This window comes from Cryptotermes secundus, unplaced genomic scaffold (assembly GCF_002891405.2).
Source record: "Cryptotermes secundus unplaced genomic scaffold, Csec_1.0 scaffold2252, whole genome shotgun sequence".
Lineage (NCBI taxonomy): Eukaryota > Metazoa > Arthropoda > Insecta > Blattodea > Kalotermitidae > Cryptotermes > Cryptotermes secundus.
The window spans coordinates 367,427-392,137 of record NW_019732873.1 but is presented as its reverse complement, the minus strand read 5'-3'; the positions used below and the strand labels follow the sequence as shown (position 1 = coordinate 392,137).

At 39.4% G+C, this 24,711-nt stretch overlaps 2 protein-coding genes across 3 annotated transcripts; both read left to right on the top strand.

The window, feature by feature from the left end:
• Positions 1 to 152: 152 nt before the first annotated feature.
• On the top strand, positions 153 to 12,953 carry LOC111867833 (YTH domain-containing family protein 3). Its single transcript, XM_023858021.2, has 5 exons — positions 153 to 381; positions 517 to 541; positions 954 to 1,024; positions 1,862 to 3,715; positions 7,227 to 12,953. The coding sequence occupies exons 1-5, from the start codon at positions 358 to 360 to the stop codon at positions 7,272 to 7,274; spliced, it is 2,022 nt and encodes a 673-aa protein (XP_023713789.1). The 5' UTR covers positions 153 to 357; the 3' UTR covers positions 7,275 to 12,953.
• Positions 12,954 to 15,191: 2,238 nt separating this feature from the next.
• LOC111867829 lies at positions 15,192 to 24,408 on the top strand. 2 transcript variants are annotated; one of them, XM_023858020.2, is made up of 5 exons: positions 15,192 to 15,315; positions 20,115 to 20,381; positions 20,943 to 21,083; positions 21,265 to 21,407; positions 24,151 to 24,408. In XM_023858020.2, exons 3-5 carry the CDS (start codon positions 20,965 to 20,967, stop codon positions 24,195 to 24,197), a joined length of 309 nt encoding a protein of 102 aa, XP_023713788.1. In that variant the 5' UTR covers positions 15,192 to 15,315; positions 20,115 to 20,381; positions 20,943 to 20,964; the 3' UTR covers positions 24,198 to 24,408. The 2 variants fall into 2 exon arrangements, with proteins under 2 accessions (XP_023713788.1, XP_023713786.1); XM_023858018.2 differs by lacking the exons at positions 15,192 to 15,315; positions 20,115 to 20,381 and adding an exon at positions 22,779 to 22,847 and having other exon boundaries at positions 20,574 to 21,083.
• The last annotated feature ends 303 nt before the right edge of the window (positions 24,409 to 24,711 follow it).

Here is a 24,711-nt window from a genome sequence, read left to right as displayed (position 1 = left end):
TTTATAACAAACCAGGGTAATAACGCAATCTGAAAATTTTATTAATAATAGCATTCTGCTACTTAATATAGTTTTAGTAAATTCAGTTCAACAATGATGTGAATTGTATTTCTGAACGTATTGGATTTAATGACGTACCCAAAATATTTGCGCTTGCGTATGCACTGAAGTTCTCGGAGTTGGGTTCAGCCGCCATTGTTTCCCCATGAAGTGATCAGTGTCTCGAGTTTTGTATATTTTAGAAGTTGATTGTGTATACGCCACTGATTGGACTATCAAACACTCGAACGTAATTTATTGACAGTTCAGTTTAAAAGACTTTGCGCGAAGAAAGAAGAAGAGTGCATAAATTAGGTGATGTCTGCAGGCGTGTCAGACCAGGTAGGGAAAGAATTAGTCTTGGGCGTAGTTGTGTTAAGTGCACTTTTTTAAATATATAGAAGTGTTTTTCGTCTCACCAGTAGCTTATCCTACCTTTAATCTCTTTTTCATGTTGCCCTGTACATGACAATGCAGCGGATGAAAGGACAAGGGAATCAAGGTAAGCAGAAATAACAAAAGCACATGCTGTCAGATGAACTGACTTTCTTAAAATCACATCTGAATGATAATATCCGGGTATTAAATTACCAGTATTAAAATAGTTCCGATATATTGCCAGAGTTATTGGAACAGATTTGGTGGAAAATAGTTGGTTCTAGAAACCCATACAGTTTAGTATGCTTTGTTGTGGGTGATGTATGCCACTATTTCAAAGTATTTTAATTTAATCTCATGTATTGGTTAGATTTCGTGCTACGTGTAGGAGTAGAGGATATATTTTTTATTACTATTGTGGCTGCTTTCACTTGCTCATAATTTTCAGCTACGTACAGGCCATTGTTGATGGTTAGGTTCATTCATTTGACCTTGGAGTATATAGTGAAGTTAATCATCATTGTCACTGCTTTCAGTGACAAATGGCCCAAAGGACCACGTAGGTGAACATGAGGATTTTGATTCATGGAGGACCCAACATCATCAGGTAATACATAAATACCTGCGAACACTTGGTCAGTGCAGTTTGGTGATCGGCATGTACAAAGTGCAAGTGGTTTGTATTGTACAGTCTGATAGTGAGCATAACAAATTCAGATATTTACATTATTCTAACTTCTTTATGTTCTGACAATGCATCAATAAAATTTGTTGATTGTGTATTCATAGCATTCACATGTCATCATTTGGATTTGATGACACGTTCATTTGACAGAAGTTTGGAAGTACCTTCTTGTTATAGTGACTATATATATAGCCCTGTATTTGAGGTTTATTTACCCTTTGAAGAATTAATATAAAATGATGACCTACCCATCGAATTCTTATTTTGAGGTTATATTTATACTCCTCTCTGTTTTGCTACACTGCTGAAATAGTGTTTCCTTCTGTCCTGTTGTACTATGTTGACTTGTCACTGCATAATCTGGATGCTCACAAGATTGTAGGTCCCAATACAAGCCATTTTTAAATGTAAGTGGTCACCAGGTTATAAAACTTTATCTGAGTGTATTGATGTAATTTATTTGGAATTTGGTTTATTCTGTCTCACCTAAAATCAAACAAAGATAGTACTTGTTGTGTGCACCAAGTTTATACCACAAAATACATTATAAAGTAAATAGTAAATTCCTGTTTCATTCTAATGTGTCCATAACCGACTGAGGCCATAGTTTTACAGCAGAAGTTGGGTTGACAGGTATCTTATGAGAACAGTTGAGTGTTTGTGCCTAAGCTCTGCATGATGTTACATTAGCTGTCTTTATAACAGTGTGCAGTGCATTTACGTATGTTGTTGCTTTAGATAGTTCCATTGCTTTGGCAGGGTTACAACACCCCCATCTCGACGTCGATGGCTTCGGATCCGTACAGCATGTCAAACTACTATGGAACATCCTTCCCTTATCAGGCATTTGGTGTAGGAGATGGGACATGGTCAAATGGAGGCGATCCCATGACTTTCCTGGGCGGATATGGGGGACAAATAGGACACGACTCTTATGGCATGGATGGGATGTTTGGGGGAGGGGGTGGTGGCTTTGGAACAGCATTTGGACAGCCAGCAGCAGCTGCTGCTGCTGCCGCAGCAGGTTTCAATTATTTCCATGGAAATGGTGATTATTCGACATGGGGCAACTCTGCCGCCATGTCTAGGAAACCCCATTATGATGACTACTATCGAGGTGGAGATGGGATGTATGGTGCGGCAGCTGGCGTGGGCAGCTCAGCAGGTGGGGGAGTGGACGGGCTTAAAGCAGTGGAGCAGGGCATGCAGGGATTGGGACTGTCAGATGTGGCTGGTGGGAATGGGGGAGTGACTCAGGGGGTGATGAAAGTAGTGGATGGTAAAGACTTGTCTAAACAGCAGCAGGATGTGCCTGGGGGCAGCAAGATAAGTGGCATGGACACGGGGGTTGGTGTGGGTGGGGGGATGGTGGCGGTGCAGACCAATGTTGCACCGGCCCCTCCACCACCCAAGAAGATGACATGGGCATCCATTGCAAGTCAGCCTGCAAAACCACAGCCCCAAGTGACTTCAAGCGGTATGAAGAAGAAGGGCCCAGGCATGCCTCCTCCACCCATGGTGCCTGGCAAACACAATATGGACATCGGAACCTGGGAAGGAAAGAATGGAGGTGCCAACTCGATCAGTGGGCCTAAACAGCCTGTCGGCCCTCCTCCCACAGCAAGGCCCACTTGGAGTGGTCCAGTGAGAGGGGGTGGGCCAAGAGGGACAGGGGGCCCTCCAGGGGGTGGAGCAGGTGGATATCCTCCTGCAGGAGCTCCGCCACATCACCACCCAAGTCATCATCCTGGTCAGGTGACCATTCTTACAGGACCACATCATCCTCATCACCCCCATCACCCTCAAGGGAGTGGGACTGGGGCACCTCCCCCACATCATCTGCAGCAGCAGCCCCCTGGCCCTCACCCTGGCAATGTAATGGTTCCCACGCCATTACCCTCCCATCCTGTGCTTGATGAACTTCGTGTCAAGAACAATTACAACCCACCAGACTTTGACTTGTCAGCCAAAGGGGCACGCTTCTTTGTGATAAAGTCTTACTCAGAGGATGATATCCATCGTTCCATCAAGTATGACATCTGGTGCTCAACTGAGCATGGCAACAAGAGGCTGGATCAGGCGTTCCGAGAATGCGAAACTAAAGGTGGTGGGGGCCCTGTTTACCTCTTCTTCTCTGTGAATGGGTCAGGACATTTCTGTGGAATGGCACAGATGGTGTCGCCAGTGGACTACCATGCCTCAAGCTCGGTCTGGTCTCAAGACAAGTGGAAGGGACAATTCCGCGTACGCTGGATTTATGTCAAGGATGTCCCGAATGTTCAGCTGCGGCACATCAGGCTTGAAAACAATGAGAACAAACCTGTGACTAATTCGCGGGACACGCAGGAAGTGCCGTTTGAAAAGGGAAAGCAAGTACTTCGTATTCTTCATGGGTATCGCCACTCCACTTCGATATTTGATGACTTTGTACATTATGAGAAACGTCAGGAGGAGGAAGATAGCCGTAAAGTGGTGCCAGATGTGGGCGGTCCTGGAGGAGGTCGGGGTGGAGCCCCCCCACAACAAGGACAGCAGTCCAGTGGTGGTCCAGGCTCTGGTGGTGGGGAAAGAGGAGGCAGTCATCATGGGACAGGAATGCCACCACAACAGAAGGTAAAGACACTTAATGAAGTTGATAGTTTTGTAGAGAGCAGCACTGCAGTATGGCTGCTGTTTTTTTTTCTTTGTGTTGCAAGATAGTTTGATTTTAAGAAATAATTCATCTCTGATATATTTGATAAAGAGAAATTCTGAAGTTCATCTTTGGTGACAGAATGGGCAACTTCAGTGTCGGTGTCAAAATTCTGGCTTGTATTCATTCAGTTCAACCTTGTGGGGTAGTTTTCAAGTTTGCAGCTCATGCAGCGCCTTTAGTAATTAAAGTATACAGATTTGTAACATGTTTATTTGAATACAAAATTACCCAGTAATTAATAATGTGTACAATCAGAGGCCGAAAAATAAAAAAGAAATTGAGTTGTCTTGGGTGCCATACAGTTATAATGTTGTGCTTTTTCTCTGTAACACACTTTTGCTCACCAGATCCTTGTAATATCTAACGAGATGTTTCTGAGGTATGTCATACCTTGAGTTTGTAGCCTTACAGACTTCAACAAAGTCTCCACTGTGGCTGTTTTGGAGCCAGTCTTATACCAGAAACAAAATTTGTTAATTTCTTAATGCTGGCAAAATTTTCTACATCACTGTCGATGATGATGCAACCATAAAGATGTTTGCAAACCTAGAGTAATATACCTCCCCCCACTTTTGCATTTGCAATGATGTAAATCACAGAAGTGCTTCATTATGTCTGTCTGTACAGCTGTTTGCAAGTAAGACCTCCGTAATTGCTGAACATATGAAATTTGATATTGAGGAGTTTAACTGAAGTTTCGTAACACATCCCAGTTAAAATAGCCAGCCAATTTCAGATATGTTTATGAAGTTTAGGTGTGACGTGAACTATAAAAAGAAAATATTCTTGTAGTTTAGAATTGATGTTCACTGTGACAAACATTTTGATGCATTTTATCTTCAGTGGGTGATAGCACATGTATTACTTTGTGTCCTTCATTGTTGCCAACTTGAAAGAGTGATATGTTAGTGTGTTTTCTATAGTGACTGGAAGTATTGGTATGTCTGTCAGTATATAGAGCATATAGTGTTGACTGGTTGCGTGAGCAGCTAGCAGTGGTAACCCATCTCTCACATTTGTCTTCTTTTGGTAGCATCAACATCTGCGACCAAGGTCAGTGTTTTGGAGATGGACATGAAAGAAAGTAATGCAGTAAATATTCCGAGTGAGTGCAGCGGTTTGGTGTTGTAAATAAAAAATGAAAGGAGCATGAAGCATTGCCCTGTTTATTTACTCTATACACAGTTTAGAATGCAGAAGTACATGATTTTATTTTGAATGGTCTTTTCATTGTTACTGCCTGAGAGGGATCAGTGACAATGTATTTTGTTTCTCAAACATTTGTGATTACTGAATTTTCCCTCACATACTCAAACTTGCCAATGGGAAAAGCGTTCACATTTGGAAAACAATACATAGTCACAGTGCTTGGTATGTAAGAGTGCAAAGATTGTAGCCAGATGGCCTGTCACTCAGCTGTGCTGGTATCTCAATATGCCAGATTTTGTTGAACTTGTTACCTCCCGCCTAGATCTCTCATATCCATAAGTTTGTACAGCTGTGATATTATTGACATCCAGACCGTAACAGTGAACTTCCAGTCACAAGCAGACTATAAGAATTTGTTTAGCTTTCCGAAGAATGTGTGACGTTCCCTAGTGAGATGAAAATGGTGCGATGGACTTTGGACAAATGGCAGAGTAGAGTTCATTGGTGGTTATAATAGCAGTATTTCAAAGGAAAACTGAGACAGTGGATTCTTTGGAAATATTGGTAAAGTAAGTAAAGGTATCCCTGTAACAGGCTGTGGAGGCCCATAGGTTTGTGAGATGTTGAGGTTCCCACATTGTTTAGACAATCGGCTCATAGATGGCAGCAAGATTGTCAGCCTTTCGTGCTGGCCACCCTTTACCCCCAAGAATGTTCCTCATACTCATTTTTATTAGAGACTGAGTCGACCCGAGGGCCATAGTGCGGCTGGAAGGATTAGGTCAATTGGAAAAGTCCAATGACCTCATTGGGACTTGAACCCCTGACCTACTGGCTTGTAGCATAGTGCCTCAACCAACTATGCTACTCCCTGCCCCCTGGAAATATTGGTACTGTCTGCTAAAATGTGCCAGAAGAGAGACCCTTGTGCTACGAAAGGCATGAATTTTATGGTCCCTTCAGGAATGGAACATTTCAGTGGAGAAATCATACGAATGTGCAGATTGTAGCCTTAGATAGGAACAGGGTTAGCTCAGTCATTATAGTAACTTGCTGCAGGCTTCATGGTTAGGCATCAATTCACAAGAGGGGAAGAGAATTTTGACTTCATCACAGCGCACACTTGTTCTGTGTTTGAACCCCTGTCCATTGGATTGCTGGGGACTTCCTCCAGTGATAAACTATCCAGTACTTGTGTGTGTGTGTGTGTGTTCTTGCATAAGGGGCAGTATAGTGTTCAGGCTATGGGCTGGGTGACCAGGAAATCAGGTTTCAGTTCCCAGGAGGATCAGAGATTTTTGCATCCATACACACTCAAGCCCACCAAACCTCTCTGTTGGGTACCAGGGACTCTTTCCTTGGGGTAAGTGGTTGTAGTGTAAAGCTGATGACACATCCCCATCTGTTGCTGAAGTTTCAGATGACTGAGCAACACCACAACTCTTCTGTATGTTCTCTAGGCATTCTGTTTAATAAAGTACAGGGAAGAGCAGGTCTGTCTTCATGGATGTACTACCATTTAGTCCGCCAAAAGTCAACGAGCCTATTAGAGGAACATGTTGCCTGCTTTGTCAGGGTTCAAGAATAAGCCAGGCAAGAAACCATCATGAAACAGGCAGCAAGCAGAGCTTGAACCCTGAAAATGGAGGGGACATGTTCCTCTGAGAAGTTGGTTGTCTTTAGTGGACTACACAGCCTTATGTTCCAGAAGATAGAATTCTTCATAATGAGTGTACCTTCCTTTAGTGAACGTATGTAAAGTGCTTACAAGGCAGAGTAAATGATGGATTTGTGATTCTCATGGCAGTGACCATGAGGAGGATTGTTTACTGGGGTGTGATGCCCTGCGGTCCATCACATCACACCACCTCTGCTGCCGAGGAACCCTCTCTCTCCGTCATCTGAAGACAGTGGCAGTGGGTTCCTCCGCAGTGCAGTAACTACGTGGCATTGTGAAGGGTCCCATCTTCCAGGATATAATGCCACGTATTCCGTTGAAAGTCAGCCGACATTTCAGAGACTCTTGTTGCCTCCATCTTCAGGGTTGAAGAATAAGCCAAGCAAGAAACCAGCATGAAGCAAGATGATAGTAATCTTCAAGGCAAAGCAACATTTATAATGCTAAATTGTGGGAAAGATATTATGAGAAGATTATATTCAGATTAAGTGTATGTTATATGTGAGATGGACGAGACTGAAACGTAACTCTTACATCCCTGCAATCTGATGAGATGATGCCGATATTAGATATACTTGTATGTTTGTGTTGCTCTGTTTCAGGAGCGTGATGGCGGTGGCAGGGGTCGAGGAAGGGGGGGAAGAAATTAACAAGGAGATCATCCCCCTTAGCTTACTTCAATTATATACCACATTATGTAACAGTTTTGATTTAAGGAATTCTGTACTAGAGGGTGAATTTTCTTCTTCATTATTATTATTTTTTTTTAATTTTGTTCTAGAAGAAACATGTGTATGGACTTTGTGTGTAGAGGAAAGGTGTTCTGAGAATTTGCATATTTACACATCTAACTAATGATTGTTTCCACTGTCACATTTCTGTAAGGATGAACTTGCCACTGTAAAACCTTGGAATCATTTTTGTGGCTGTTTCCTCAAGGTCATCTTTATGGAAGTGTGGTTTCCCTCGGATGCTATCCCACTCCCCCTCCCACCCATGTTGATTCCCACACTTTTTTAAATGTATGTAATGGTACCATCCTTTCTTTGCTTCTTGAGTCGTGGGTCACGTGCAGGCACGGTGTGTGAAGTATTTCTCCCTGCTAGGATAAATGCAATGGACATTAAGTATGGCACCAAGGAACCTTTATTTATTTAGAAAATTGAGTTTGAAAGTGTATTATTCAGTCATGTTTGGGAAGAGATCACTGTACTGCTTTTTTGTAGTTGCAGGATGAACTGAAATTTGTGACCACAGATTGCACTTTGCATCCACAGCTCTTCAGAGGAAGGGATATGCTGGCTGATATGCACAGTCTATGCATTTCTGTCGTATTTCAGTCCTAAAAGAGAAGCAGGTGAAATGATCTGCAAAAGAGAGTTGTAAAATGCTTTTGTAATCACCACTTACTAGCGGAGAGTACCTTTAGGACCTTATGTAAGCATCCAGGGGCCCTGAATGTGGTTCAGTTTCTGTTGGAATATATATGACTTAATGCCCAGGAATTCAATTTTAATGCTGAATTGTGTAACGATTTCACGCGCGAGCATGGCAGGGTGGAGCTGCATCAGACACCAACCCCCACAGAGCTGTAGATGCTGAGACGCATTACCTTTCCTGGTGTTTTACTGTTGCCAGAGTTGAAGCAAATGGCTGGTTCCAAAACATTATATATGTCTCAACATCCCAAAAAGTTGTCATTTGTATCTGTGTGCATTTTGAACTGTTGTAGCGCTAAATATTGAAGGGTACTACAAAAGGAAGAAATTTATTTCTGTAATGATGGCTTCTATACCTGCTCCGCAAGACAGGTAGATGGATACTTTGTACGTCATTTTCTCCATTATTCGGGCTACGTGCTGCATTTTAATGTTGTCTTACAGTACAACTGTTTGGCTCAACAGATTGTGGTAGATGCAGAAACCCCCCACTCCTTTCCCTCCATTTTTTTTAGTCTGCACACTTTATAAAGATTTGTGACAGTGTTGTGTGTTACAGATTTTCTTTCGGTAACTTGCTCTCCTCATGATCATATTTTCAAGAGGGCTGTGGTTCTAGTGACATTTCATACTGTTCGTTTGTGAACGCAATGAACAGAAATTCAAAAACTGGAGAAACAGTTTCTTAACAACAGAGTTTCTTCCTCAGATTTGAAGTTCTGGCTCCTTGACGTGTTCAGTAGCTGACAAGCTTTTTCTGCTTCAAAAGTGACATAAGGAGCAAGTTTCTGATAGCAGTTTATGCATTTTGCATACTCTGGCAGCTGGCCTGTAGAATAAACAAAAAATGTGGCATTGTCACCAGTATGTTGTTGCCTCTTATGGCGTCCTCCTTATGTTGTCTGCATCACATATTTTAAAAGTTCTTTTGTTCACAGTGCCACATTTTTGTTTTTCATAAACCAAAAGAGTGTTCAGGTTATGAAGAAATGTTTGCAGAATTTTGGATTTAAACCTGATACTTAGCATCATTGCCACTCCATGTACATTTTTCAGCTTTCCATACAAGTTCATAGGTATTATGATTCATATTACTGTGGACTGAGGTCCATAAGATAGTCATAGGTTTGTGAGTCGCTGTCATGACAGATTTACATGAGGTTTGAGCTTCATAGTGGTAAAAATCTAGACTGTGGTCTTCGAGATTATGGTGCCCCATAGTCTGATAGGTGGACACTGACATTTCAGAAGAACCTCTTACGCCAAGGTTGACAGCTTCTACTGTAGGTGAAGGCATGATCTTCTGAAATGTTGGTAACTGCACGCACGACTATACAGTGTCACAATTTAGAAGACCACAATCAAACGTGAGTCACATTCATGAGGTGTATATAGTTCTTGCAGCAATGGATGTTAAGGTATGGTCCTCTAAGGCGTGACACCATGTTGTTCGATAGAAAGTTAACAGATGTTTTGGAGAAACCTGCTATTATTTTCTTCTGGGTAAAAGAGTGAAGTTGAAGCAGGCAGTTTCCACTGAATGTTGGTATTTGTCTACCAAAATTACAAAATATAAAATGCTAGAAGTTAATCTCAGGTTAGGTTTGCTGTACAGTTTCTTTGCTTTCATACCTATGTTGCGATTTTGTTACCTGATTTAATCATGTCAGATGACACCCAATTACATGGCCCAAGTATGCATTATGAAACAGGGAAGGTGCTCTATGTTGTAAAGATGGTGGGCAGGCAATTTGACAGACATACAAGTGCTTGGGGTTTATTTTAAGGAGTTCTATGTTGTACTGTAATGTATTGATGTATGAACCTCTAATGCACTTGTATCGGGTACAGTGTGTTCTGCATGCCAAGTTCTGTTGACACAGGATGAGCAATGACTACACAAACCCCACCTTCCTTTGGTTCAGGTACGCTGATGTAGTAGTTGTGTATTATGTGACTCAGTCTTGTACACATAATTCTGTAGCACTTGGTCATTCACGGAAATTATTCTTGCAGCACCTAGTATTCGGCTTCAGTCATCCACAGCAGTAAGGATACTTCTCAGTTGTAGATCCAAGTGCATGAATTAAATTGTGATTTCAATGTGCCATTTTGATAACATTGCACATTAATTTCATATGTTTATGTATTTTTACAATGCACAACATGAGTACCTGTAGGTGTACTCAGCCCTTAAGAAGACATTGAGGAATTTTATTCCAAAGTTTGTTGAAAAAGTGAACCCCCCCCACAGGTGTCCTGTTGTATGATAGTCTTCCAGTTAGTTCCCTGACATATATCCTGAAACATTTAGCTTATCTCTGTAGTAGATAGCAGATGTTCATGCATAATTTTCGTGTCTTGAAGGTCAAGCTTGTATTCTTTTGTGGCATATAAGCAGTGTTTCACACCTGTGAAAAGAAATTTTGTTATGTATAAGGTCTTAGGTAAATTTGAAATTGTGTTGTATTTGCTTCATTTTGGTGTGTCATTTGGTATGAATATTTGAGGCCAATTTACCTAATGCTTTTGAGCATCTTTCAAGAAAGTAATTGACCCAGCTGAAGTTGTGATTATTTGCCATTGTCTTGTCATGAACAAGAAGGGGCACAGAGCCCCAAGTAATGCAGCAGCTCTATATATGTCAGTATTGTAGTCAGGGCTGCTCTCAGGCAATGTGGGCATGGAGCCAAGTATGATCTTGGGGCCCTTCTGTTCACTTTCAATTTTAAGAAAAATACATTTTGATACCAACATTTATTATTATATCAGAAGTGAAGAGGATAGGAAGGGATTTAAAAACATAAACATAAAATAGATGGAAGAATTACTTGGAACTTGCTGTTCCATAAACTAACAATTTGCAGATATATTCTTGAGATATTTGGTAATAATTTGGGCAAGTTTAAGCATGTGGTACAGGTGCCCATTTGCCCATTGGTGGAAGTGTGTGCCTCATAGGGCCTTCATTCTGATAGGTGCTGTACTTTGGTATGTTTTTAAGTCTGTCATGCACGGACAGATCGTGGTGTGGCTGTGGTTTATGCTATTGGACATCTGCCAGTATACCAGAATGCTAATTTCGTTCATAACCTCATGTTGTATATTTGTGAATTGTATAAAAACATTATTGACTTGTACTGGTTGAAATGATTTGATTGGTGGAGAGGCATTGTGTTTAGGAGCCACTGAATGGATGAAGCCTCTGCTTGCAGCCAATCAGATGACCACTACTTATGCTGTATAGTATGAAAGGGATATCTAAAAAGAAAACAGAATTCACCCTGTTTAATTAACTTTTGTGTTTGTATGGTAAGCTCCCACTGGTCTGGTTGTTGGCCACTGTCCAGTAAATAATCAAGGGATGGCAGGAACAATACAGACTAATACTACGCAAGTGTTGTTAGCTATGAGCTGTGATGGATTGTTTTTTGCTTTCTTTCTGTCAAGTGTAATGGATTTGCGGCGCATACTCAGCGGAATCGGCAGGCATGAAGAACTGTTGTGTCGTGTATTGAAGAAATGGACCATAGTGCACTCTTTTTCTTTTAACTAGATTATTGTCTGGTAAGAAGCGAACCGTCGCGACAGTAAACATGACAGGTTAAATCCGAAAATGGAATTCAAGAAACCGTTGTTTTTTTAATGGAACTTAAAAAGAGTTACTCTGCATATTGACTCTGCTGCAAGAAGAAACAATTAACAAGTGTGTAGTGATACCTTGTTTCAAAACTTCTTTTTTATCTCAGATTTTTTCCACGATTACTTCACAACTACATTTATTTAATGTTCTTGTTTTCTTTCGGAGTTTGGACCGTTTAAAAAGAAAATAACATTATTAGTGAACAGATGAAACAAACATGAAAAAAAAAACATTTTTGGACTCGGAAAGAATTAAGACTGCAGTGAAAATTAATTAAAATGATAATTTTTAAGGGAGTATGTACTTGAACGAGAAGAAGTTGGCAATAGTGCTGAACTCACAGGACATCATCTTTTCTTTAAAAAAATGAACTTTCTGAAAAGTTGTCATACTGTTAACTTTGAAATGGACCTCAATCAATTGGTAGCGGACATTACAATAAAGAAGCGGTGTGTGTGTGTGTGCGCGAGTGCATGATTGTGTTTTGTTTTGATTTTTGGCGGGTTTGGGCTATGTTCAGTCAGGTGCAGTAAGATCTTAGTGACAACTGAAGAAGATGAAGAATCAGAAGAAAAATATTGCTAAAATGAAATTTCAGCAATGGTATTAGTATTTAAAAAGCAAATTGTTAATAGAATTGGAATTTTTCATTCAAAGCTGCCATCTGTTGGCTTAACACTAGTACCTTGAGGTAAGGCTTCTGAGGATAATTTTGGGTGACGACCATGGTGTATTCCTTAATGCCGCAAGTATGGAAATTGTTGTTAGCATTGTCACCTTTGTATTATGTGAACAATGATTGCGAATCATGGTCTTTCTTTGTGCGTGTACAAAACTTTGTCCATTTTTTAGTCCATTTCTGTGTGTGAAAGTAAAATGCCTTCATGTTTCTCAGTTATTTCTAGTAATATTGCATTATGTAGTGAAGAGAGATACTGCTTATTGTGTTTTGAAAGAGTGGGATTATGGTATTTAAAAAGTTATTGGGTCAGTAGATACAAATTTAGTACTTCTAGTTGATCTGCATTGTGAATCACACATGTTCTCTTGGTTAACTACATGTCCCAGGTGCTAGCTGTGGTGTTTAATTTCATTTCTTCACTCTTTGGAAAGTTACTAATATCATTCTTCCATGTTACAAATTTTTTTCTTAAAAAGTGGACAAAGTTCAGGGGATCCGACTAGTGGGAAAATATTGTTGATAGCTAAATAAAAGCATCAATTATGAAAATCAGTTGACACAGTAAGGTGTATGTTTTTTGCTTTCTTTTCAGGGACCTTCATCAGATAAAGGGCAAAACGGATATTTGTGTATAAGGTGTGAAAGATAAAAGTTGCACAGACAGCACTCAATAATTCTCACTTTCATTTTATTAGGTTTATGCCCTTGTACAGAATTTTAGTTGAATAACTATAAGGGCAGGAACCTTTTCAGGATGTTGCAGTGAAGTGGGTTATGAAGGTTTAAGTTGAAGTGGAGGGACTTGTGTGGATATGTGCCTTTGTGATGACAAATCTTGAAGGAATATCACCAGGGAATATCTGTTACTCAAGTAATGTTTATGAAGTAGGCAGTAGATTGTGGTAATGTTTCATCCCTATAGTTTGACTAGGATTAGGCCCAATTTTATTTTGTCCAAGCACTTAAACATTTATGCATGCTATTTCCAGTTTTAATATAGTCATATGAACTAGTGGCCAGACTTTCACCATCTGTTATGTCTCCTTTACAGAGATATGAGAAGCCAGTGTTATGTCACAGGTAGGCTTAATGTTGCTGCTAGTAGTTAGTCATCTTCACATCATTGGTGTAGGCGTATTCTGTTTTGTGTGAGGATCATTTGGTAACACTCCATGAAGCCAAGTGAACAGTTAAATTCCTCAGTAAGTGAAGTTTGAATTTCCATTTCGTGCATCCTGTTTTGTTATTATATACAATTTCTTTATTAGAGATCATCACAACAACAATATAAAGGCCAAGGCCAAAATTAGCTTGGATACATGTTTCAGCTCATAAAGCCATCATCAGGCAAACACATGATTACCATATTCACACACTGTTGAACTGCAGTTGTGATGGTAAAGCTGGGTACTTGATAGTACATTATAAAATAAATGGTATAAAAGTACAATGAACTATTATAAACTTGTTAAAATGAAAGTTGTGACATAAAATAAGGTTAAAACTCTTCATGTGATATTCTGTATCATCAAGTCAGTTTGTTATATTCCCATGGACATATTGGTATATTCAGACTTGTGTACATGTAATAAACTGCTTTGGAGGTCTGTGGTATGGATGTAGTGCAGTTTTGAGATTAATTGTTTAGCTGGTGCCTCGTCTTATAATGTTAGGAGGATCAACACAGAGAGAGGACAATAGACCAAACTCGTGTGAGGGGTGGTATCCCTCAGCCCTTGATACCCCTATTAAGAATGTTATACCTATTCTAACCTGCAGACCAATTTCCATTGCTTGGCTGCTATTGCAGAAAAATGAGTCTAATGACCCCAGTAGAGCTAGCCAAGAAAGGACAAGAAACAAGTGCAGGAGAATAGAACTGTTCACAAAGTAATGAGCTTTGGAATTATATAAAATAGACCTTGGTGAAATTAAAGAGGCATAAATACCTTAGGGCCTTCAGTGTAGTGGTAAGAAAGATGGTGCAGAAGTAATTACAGAAGAAACTAGTGTATGTTGATCTGAAACCAGAATGTGCGATAAAGTCATAATATGGTAGCTAATAAATTGTCCTTCGTCAAAACGTTTATGGAGCTCAAATATCATGGAATGTTAGCAACAGGTCAAAATTGTATTCATGAGAAAGTAAGGAGCAGACTCAGTTCAAGGAATATCTTATGATTGGTTTGAGTTCTCTCAAGTTCAATCAGGAAACAAAATGTATTGAACTCATTTTTATCCGGTTTGTGGGGGCAAGAAACTTTGCCTTGCATATTAAGGAGCAGAAAGTGAGAATATTTGATAATGTGGATCTAAGGGATGATGTAACAATGGAAGAAACTGCTTTTGAGGGAATTTGAACCCTGTGCCAAATGTTATGTAGTGATCAAATCAAGGAACATGAAATGGCTGGGAACACACGAGGGATAGAGAAAAAGGGGGGGGGGAAGTGGCATGAATGCAACATTTTCGCCAGTGTACTGGAAGAAACACTTGCAAGGCCTAGGAGTAGATGACTGTATAAAAATATGGATCTAATTGGGTAGCACCACGAATTGGATTCATCTAGCAGGCTAGGGATTAGTCTCGGGGAACACAGTAATGAACTTTATTGTTCCACAAAAGGTGGAGACTGTTTACTAGCTGGGTGACTGTTAATATATCTAGCCGGTCTTCGTGGAATTTCTCCAGTGGCCTTCGATATATCGATATAACATAGACTCTGTGGAATTGATTAATGTCAATGTGTACCTACTTGATTTCTCGATATGATTGGTTAAATATATATATAGATTTTTTTTTTTAAATGGAGGATAGGTGTTAAAGAAGTGTACGCAGTTCTTGCACGAAAAAAATACAAAAATAATTTGATTTTGCTCCCACGAGGTTCTTAAAATTACGGAAAAGAAATTATTGTGTTACTGGAGGTAAATATATACCTATGATTGCATGTGACATTTTCTAACGTGAAAGTGCATAAAAACCAAACGCCGGTGTACACCAGAAAGTCGGTAGCATACAATATTGGATTATTAGCGTCAAGTCCACCCCTTACACATTCATTCATACTTCTTAATTCCACCAATTGTTCCACAATCACCCTCACCTATCATCTGGTGCTGGTACAATTGACCAGAAGTGGCCGCAGTACAAGGGACTTAGTCCCACCCCACTGGCAATAAAAAAATACTTAAAAGAAGATATTATGTGTGTTCAGTTTAGTGGATTGAGGGTCCTTTTCATTCTCATAGAGGATATTCGATGTTAATTTCTATATCATAGGGAATGACTTTTAGTGAATGTCTTGATCCACTGGTTAAGCAAAGCTGACTTAACTTGGATAGACTTGAAAGGATTCTGACGATGGTGTATACTGTACTTCTTTTGGCTTATTTTGGACTTCACCCATCGTCCCGGTCTTTTATATACCGGAGGATGGGTGAAGTCCAAAATAAGCCAAAAGAAGTACTGACTTAACTTACTTACTTACTCACTCATGGAGCTGAGCCCTTCTGGAGGAGCCGCCAATTCTGCAGCTACTCAAGAACTTTCCAACATTTTATGGAACCTGAAGGTTCATCATCGTGTTCACAAGAGCCCTCCACTGGTCCCTATCCTGAGCCAGATCTATCCAGTCCATACAATCCCATCCTATCTCTCTAAGATCCATTCTACTATTGTCCACCCACCTACACCTTGGTCTTCGCACCAATATCCTATACGCATTCCTCGTCTCCCATATTCATGCTACATGACCTGCCCACCTCATCCTCCTTGACTTGATCATTCTAATTATACTTGGAGAAGAGTACAAGTTATGAAGCTCCTCATTATGCAGTTTTCTCCAACCTCCTGTGACTTCATCCCTCTCCAAAGCTGACTTAATCTAACTTAAAAAAACTGATAAAATTGTCCCTGTGTTTCATTAACATTACACTATGAAGACGTATCGCGAGTTCGGGTATAGCCATTCTGGACCTCGGCACCAGACAGGTGAGTGGTTAGTGTCACGCCCCCAGTAACCGAATCGAAAAAAGTCAAATTAATTACGGAATGCCACCATGGAATCAGAGTGAACCTCAAACAGAGCACAGTCTTGGGGATTTGAGCCACATTAACATTTCTAAAATAAACTCTCCTGTATGGGTAGTTTCTACATATCTTACTGTGACTGTGCCATATTTTTAGGGCTGTGTATTGTGTTTAAAAGTATAATTGACTTTTATATCTCATTAGCGGAGATTTCAGTTAAATTTGTAGATTATTTTACATTGCCTGGAATGAATGACTTCACACGCCATGTACATACGACTTGCTAAATATTTATTGGAATGAAAAGTGTTTTGAACAAACATTATAGAGGAAAATGACTCGCACATATTGTATCCCAGTGCACTCTTTTCCAGTAAGTCTTACAGTGTTCAAGGTAAATTAAATAAAATTGAGTGCACCACAGTGGCTAATCCGTGTATACATTTATGAACCTGTTTTAATGACATTGTCTCATACTAAGACATAGTGCATTACAGAAAATCTAAACTTGCATCAAGAAATGGGAGATAGTTTCATTTCATTTTTAAGAGAGGCATTTCCTAGAAAATTCCCTGGTATTAAAACCATTCCAACCATTGAAACTGAAACAAAAAGTATAATACTGTGCTGTATTTGCGCTATGCAGGACACCCCCTCCCCCGCGGTGATGTAACAACATCAGAGCAATTGCCGCGGTGATGTAACAAGGGGACACTGCTATAACATGAGGTAACAGGGAATGGTATAAAAAGCTGGCTGAACAGTGTGGTCAGGAGTGACACAGTGTGGATCGTGAAGTCGCCAAGTGCAGCAGAAGTCTAGCAGTCTCCGAAAGCAATGGATTTAATTGTGATACTGCCGATCGCAGTAATTGTAATTGTGAATTGTGTCAGTGTGAGAACGAGTGTTCAATAAATTCATTATAGCCAATATGGCGTGAAGTTATTTGTCGCGTGACCTATACCCAGCACGTGACAATACATTTCCTCAAAACAAAAAAGCTCTTCAGGTTATGATGGAATAACAAGTGAAATTTTAAAAGTTTGTGCATCTCTAATGAGTAGCCCATTAACCCACATCTGTAATCACTCATTATCCACAGGAATCTTTCCTGATCGTCTTAAGATTTCAGTAGTAAGACCACTATGTAAAAAGGGGAACAAGACTAGTATGTCAAACTACAGGCCAATTTCACTGCTAACTACTTTATCTAAAGTACTTGAGAAATGTTGTATTTTAGCGTCCTGTTGCACTGATCTTCGTCCATGATATGTAAGCAGTGTCCGTCTTTTAGTGCACTCAATTTTACCTGTTACTTCACAACATGTTTCAGCACTATAGTGGCATCATCAGGTGCTCTATTTACGTCAATCTATTTCATTGCTTGCCATTACGTCATTGTAAAATTTAAAAAGTATTTAAAAATTTTCGTCAATTATAATAAATATACTAAAAACTTGTTAAGATTATTTATCTTATCTGTCCCAATTCTAACACCACGCATAGTTTCACCACTATGGGTGTTGTAATCNACAAACGTTTTTAAATACTTTTTAAATTTTACAATGACGTAATGGCAAGCAATGAAATAGATTGACGTAAATAGAGCACCTGATGATGCCACTATAGTGCTGAAACATGTTGTGAAGTAACAGGTAAAATTGAGTGCACTAAAAGACGGGCATTGCTTACATATCATGGTACTTGAGAAAGTTATGCACAATAGGTTAAGTCATTATTTTTAGAGTAACAATGTACTAGGCCCAGAACAGTGTGGCTTTAGGAAAGGAATTTCCATTGAGAATGCAGCCTTTAAGTTAACAGACAGTGTGTTGAAATCTATTAATCAAACAATGCATGTTGGTGGAATATTCTGTGACTTGGCAAAGGCTTTTGACTGTGTAAGTCATGAAATTTTATTAACGAAATTACATTTTTTTTGGCATTCAAGGAACAACTTTAAGTTGGTTTAGATCCTACCTAAGAGATAGAAAACAAAAGACTGAAATAAAATCATAAAATTCAATCCAAAATACCTACTCAAACTGGAGAATAATAAAACGTGGAGTTCCGCAGGGGTCAATTTTGGAGCCTTTGCTTTTCATAATTTATATAAACCACCTTCCTACACTAAGGACCTCATCAATACCTATAATATTTCTAGATGACACTAGTGTTATAATTTCTGGTAAAAATTTAGATGATTTCTGCATGTTATCAAGCAAGGTTCTTTCGCAAATGAGTAAATAGTTTTCTCCAAACAAGCTGTCTCTGAACCTAGAAAAAACAAATGTAATAAAATTTATAACAAAACTCACCACAAGAGCCATTAAACATAGGATATAATGATAAATATATAGAGGAGGGAGTAAACACAAAATTCCTTGGCTTGAAAATTGATAATCATTTAAACTGGAAAAACGATATCAATCAATTCATTCCAAAATTAAGTAGAGCATGTTATGCAGTTAGATTCATGTTACATATTAGTGACATTGACACTCTAAAATCAATCTATTTTGCTTATTTTCACTCTTTAATGAAGTATGGAATAATTGTATGGAGTAATTGCAAAAGAAAACTGTTAGAATCATGATGGGTGTCAAATCCCGTAGTTCCTGCAGAGATCTATTTAAGAGAGTACATATCTTAACTTTTCCTTGTGAATATATATATTTATTAATAAGCTTCATTACAAATAACGAAGAACATTTTCAGACGAATGCGGATGTATACAGTGTTAACACAAGACACAATCACTGTCTTCACAGACCAATTGCTAACCTCTCATGCTTTCAGAAAAGCGCATATTATCCTGGGATCTACATTTTTAATAACCTGCCATCTGACCTCAAAGGTCTTATGAATGAAAAGGCACGATTTAAAACAGCACTGAAATGATACTTAAATACACATTCATTCTACTCTGTTGATGAATACTTATGGTCTAGAAAATAACTTATGTATCTTTAAATAGCCCTGTGTGTAGTCACTGTGCATTCTTGGTTTCTGTTGTGTCACAACTCCATTGGGTCTCCACATATGTTTTGTATTTATATGACATATTCCACATCCTACAGTCATTTTGACTAACTTTGGATCCATGTAATGCAATGCAATGTAATGTAATATAATGTAATGTAATGTATTGTAATGTAAAAAAAGTACATAATGTATACATGATTAATGAATAAGTCATGGCTGTTGCTCTTCTCTGGCCCTTAGACTGTGACCATCTTCAGTTTGTGTATCCCACTGCAGTTAACCCTTGAACATATAAACACCTGAATGACGTGTGGTGCTTTACTAACGGGACAGCTAAGTAGTCGCGTGGCTCTGTGAAGTAATTTTCCAGGTGACCAGACATTGAATTACTGAAGGTTTCAGTCACATGGTACATGTGAGATTGTTTCGTCTTTGTTGACAAATGGATGAAGCTCCCAGGTTGGTCTTCCTCCATTGTTCATCCCCCTTTCTAGAAAAAATATCTGTAAAGTATTGTGGGAGCTGTCATGTCCCTTGTACACAGAATCATCACATAAACACATCACTTCTCTCAGAATATGGAAATTATATGACATAACCAAAATTTGGAACACATTTAATAAATGCTACCTTCCTGGGAAAGCGGAATGGACCATACATCACTCACTGTCTTTGGAGTGTTGATAGCTTTTTGTTTTTGTTTTGACAGGAGCATGGTGCCGTTAACAGAGAAACCGAAGCAAGAGACAGTTCCACTTGCAGCTGGAGTGAACATCCAGCTTCATGGCGTGTTGTCTGGAAATTCAGAGTCAGGCTAGTGTTATCTGTATCCCTTCTTCCTTATACCCACCTTCACTGGTGGAGGCACAAATCAGTTGGAGAAAACATCAAGAAAGAGAAAGGAAACATTCTGCTCTGGGGAAGCATAGCGTTGCTGCCATCGAACTTCTAGAAGAGCTGCCATAGAATGTAAAGAGTAAAGATGTAATACCTAGCACACATCAGGCTGTGCCATAGATCAGGCAGTTAGTTGCTGGCTTCCCACCATGGTGGCCCAGCTTTGAGTCCAGGTCACATCATGTGGGATTTGTCACAGACAAAGTGGCACTAGGACAGGTTTTCTCTGAGTACTTTGGTTTCCCCTTTCAATTCTCATTCCACTGACTGCTCCACACTCATCATCTGGGGCTGGTACAATAGGCCAGTTAGTGGCTGACGTACCAAGTGGACTCAGTCCCCCCCTAAACCAAGAAACTGACTGAAAACTAGCACACAGCCATAATGTGGGAATTATCTTACAAGGTCGTGATGATGTATTTCCAATAGTGCACCCCTGTGGGAAAGTTATGACAATTTCTGTCACAGGATAGGACACGGTTGATGCATTTCCACAAGTTTTGTTCTTCATGAGTTGTCTAGTAAATGTGAAAAATATGGCAAACAACAGTAGCTGGATTACTCATATAACTTGATAAACGTGTCTGGATTTATATATCTATATTGTTACTTTTCGTTGGTTTGGATGATGTGGCTCCAGTGAAGAATTACTGTTCCAAGTGATGATGTCTGGCATCGATTTTGGACTGAGAAAGGAGAATCTAGGAAGTTTACCTCAGACACCATCTGCAATGATCCTGCCAACTGGAGACAAGAAAAATGCAGGAACCCCCAGAGAACGGTGAGGAGTCCTTGTACAGAAGTTGTGTTGCATTCATTCACTTACTATGATGTATATTGAGTTTGAAAGTTGTTTGAAGTACAATTCAAAGGAACATTTTCTTTTAGCGAGCTGTCCTCTAAATGATACTGTCACAAACTGTGGTATAACTGCTTTATACACCTATTACTTCTGTTTACAGTCTCAGAGACGCAGCAGTGATGAGATTGCTAGTCCAAGCGGTGAAGGATGCAATATATATTGAACTCAACAAGGATCTTCTGAGGGGTCCACCCGAAGTGTCAGAGCACACAGAAAAATGTACATCCATTCCGTGTGTTACAGGTATGTATGACATGAAATGCAGGCCACCATTAACTACATTTTCCTGTTTACTCATTCAATTGAAGGAGAACTGATGGAACATGACAGTTCTGGCCATTGTGTTAGGTGGCTGGTCCTCCTTGTCACAGCAGCAACTGCGGAGAATACAGACCTCTGTGCTGTATGCTGAGGAACATATCACTTCTATTTTCAAGGTTGAAGTGTAAGCAAAACAAGAAACCAGCTGAGCTAAGACCAGCTTGCCATCTGCTTATGCTTGTGTCTGTTTTCACGTTTATAATACACAGTGACACGTAGATCGAGGTAAAAGTAAACTTGCCACTGTGGGCTCTTTACTGTCTCGTATACAGGTCACTGCTAAAAGAAGAGGTAAAATTGTCGCTCTGATTAATTAAACACTCTGCCATGAAGGTATATGGGGGAGTGCATGTATAGATTCACATTTTCTTGACCTCAGCACTAATTGGAGGTGATTTGTCAGCTTCATGCCTCAACTGCTTTGTTGCTGGGGAAAGACACATTAGATAGGAGGCTGGGTGAACCCAACAGCAGTCTGAATGACATGGAGAAGAGAAAATTCTTGCCCATACTAGGACTTGAACTACAGCCCCTTGGTCATCCAGCCCATAGCCAGTCACTATACTGACTGCGCTACCCTGGCTCCACAGGACACTGCTATGGTGAAATATCATGTACACCTTTGTAAAGGCATTATGCAACTGTCACTGTTTACTGCACAGTTTGGGCTCCTCTGAGGGTGTGCTTGCTGACTGTACCAGCTACAAGGAATCTAATCAGAAAGGAGTTTAGTTACGAACTTATGTCTGCAGGACTGTATAGTCATGAGACTGTTCTAGGGCTGGATAAATTTTGGCCTGTTTGCTGTGGGTGAGGGATGGGAGTAACCTGCCTCCATCTGCAGATAGTGTCATAATCCCAACGACAGATGTCACGAAAGGCCAATCGCCAAACCACATGATCATATCGATCAATCACAATCGCTGTAAGCGTTGCAAAATTTGGGCCAGTGACAACACAGTTCACGTCAAACAGCAAAAGTGTGATGTAGTGGTAAGTGATTCGCTTGTCAGGTTGGTCAGTTGGGAGGGGCATGGGGGAGTTTTGTTATGTTAAATTCAATTAAGGTTACAGGATTTTAATTAAGTAGTAATATTTGGCAATATTTACGTACGTTGACGTAGTGTGATGTTACATGTGTGATATGTTTGTAATGCAAAAGCTTTCTGTTTATGCTGTGATGATTTGATATAAATTTGTTCAGTAAGCAGGAGACGAGTGTACTTGACAAATATTGTTCATCGCACATCTTCGTGAATATATAAATTTGAATCATATAGACTCTTATTATAGGTGCAGCTGCAGTTGTGTTATGGTTGAACGAGTCTGTGCTTCAGCTCTAAGGTGGTTGTAAACGTAAATGTAAGTCCGTCACTGTGACCAAAAGAATTAACAAACTCACAGTATGCTGCGGAATGAAACAGATATGTCATGTGATGACAGAGTTATAGATGCTGATTTCATGTGCAAAATAATGATTACTTACTCTTAATATTCATGTTAGAAATTGAAAATTTGAAGTATGCCATTATGGGATCATATTGGAGAGAGAGGGAAGGACTTCTTAGAAATGTTATGCAGGTTTATATGATTCGTTATTAGAAGAAAAGATTAATATTATTACAGGTACTTACGAAACAGCACTTCACAGTATAGATTAGCTTGTATTTGGCTCATGAAATTTGGCGTTGTAGGAGAGTTTATAAGTAGATACAAATTTTGTGTTAGACACTTTTCTGTATTGGTAAATATGTGTTTGGTCGTAGTGAACTGTAAGTAATGAAGCTTCACTGTTTCAGTTACTTTCTTTGCAAGTAATTTTGCAGTATGAAAGTTTGTGTTGAATCCCATCAATTCTCCATGCCTTGCATAGTCTTTTGAGTGGTTTGTAGCCATATTTTATTAATTGTTGAGCATAATGTTAACACTGTTTTTGTAATGATGGAACTGATACATAACTCAAGTTCTGGGGAAGATCAGCATTTTCATTTTATGAGCTGATTGTCCTTGACTTTGTTATTGTGCTTGAATATTCTTGTTCCATTTTGTTTCCGGTTCTTCTAGAACCAATATTTGGTCCCTGCTAATAATCTGATCTAGATAATTGCATTTTATAAAAGCTGTGCTGACATCAGAGTTTGTGAAACAGTGAAAACTACAAACGTGGCTATGGATATCGTATTGTTTTGCCTGTAGTAGCTGAAATGTAGGGGACAGAATTATATAATTATTGAGTGGGAAATTTGGTTGCACAGGAGTTTGGAAATGGAAAATGAAATTTTTGATATATAGGTAGCGCAGTATTGCATGGCTTGCATTTATAAGGAAATGTAAATTAATTTCCCATTTTAAAGGAGCTGAAGTCTTTACTTTTATATATTTTTACAGTGTTCTAATATGGAGAGATCTTTGAGAAAAATTTACTTAGTGTATGGGTATTATTAGTACCTTTTCTTTAGGCCAGTATGTATACGAGCAAATACTTGATCTGTATTGACAAGCTTGTCAAAAGTCTCACACATTTACCATTGCACTGTATTTTTTCAATCTTAGAAGTTTTACATTTTGTTGAAATTAAAAGTGGATCAAGTTTGAAACCGTACATGCAGATTTGCATGCAAATCAGAACCTTTTTTTTTTAATGCTATTCATGTAATTGTTTCAGGCCTGCAACTCACCAGCACGAGACCTCAAGTGACTTGTCTGCCATAAGAGGAAGGGATGTTGCTGTACAGTCATAACGAGCAAGTTACAGCATTTCTCTGACGTCCATTATGCTGTCCTATCATCCATGCATGGCTCTTTCAGATAGCCTTTTCTCTTGTAGCTATGCCACCGGAATCTCTGCATGTCAAGACTGAAGTGAAAATCTGGACATGTGAGGACTGAAGTGAAAATCTGTGCATGTCAGGACTGAAGTGAAAATCTGTGCATGTCAAGACTGATGTGAAAATCTATGCAAGTCAAGACTGAAGTGAAAATCTATGCATGTCAAGACTGAAGTGAAAATCAGTGCATGTCAGAACTGAAGTGAAAATCTGTGCATGTCAAGACAAGTGAAAATCTGGGCATGTCAGGACTGAATTGAAAATCTATGCAAGTCAAGACTGAATTGAAAATCTATGCATGTCAAGACTGAAGTGAAAATCTGTGCAAGTCAGGACTGAAGTGAAAATCTGTGCATGTCAGGACTGAAGTGAAAATCTGTGCATGTCAAGACTGAGGT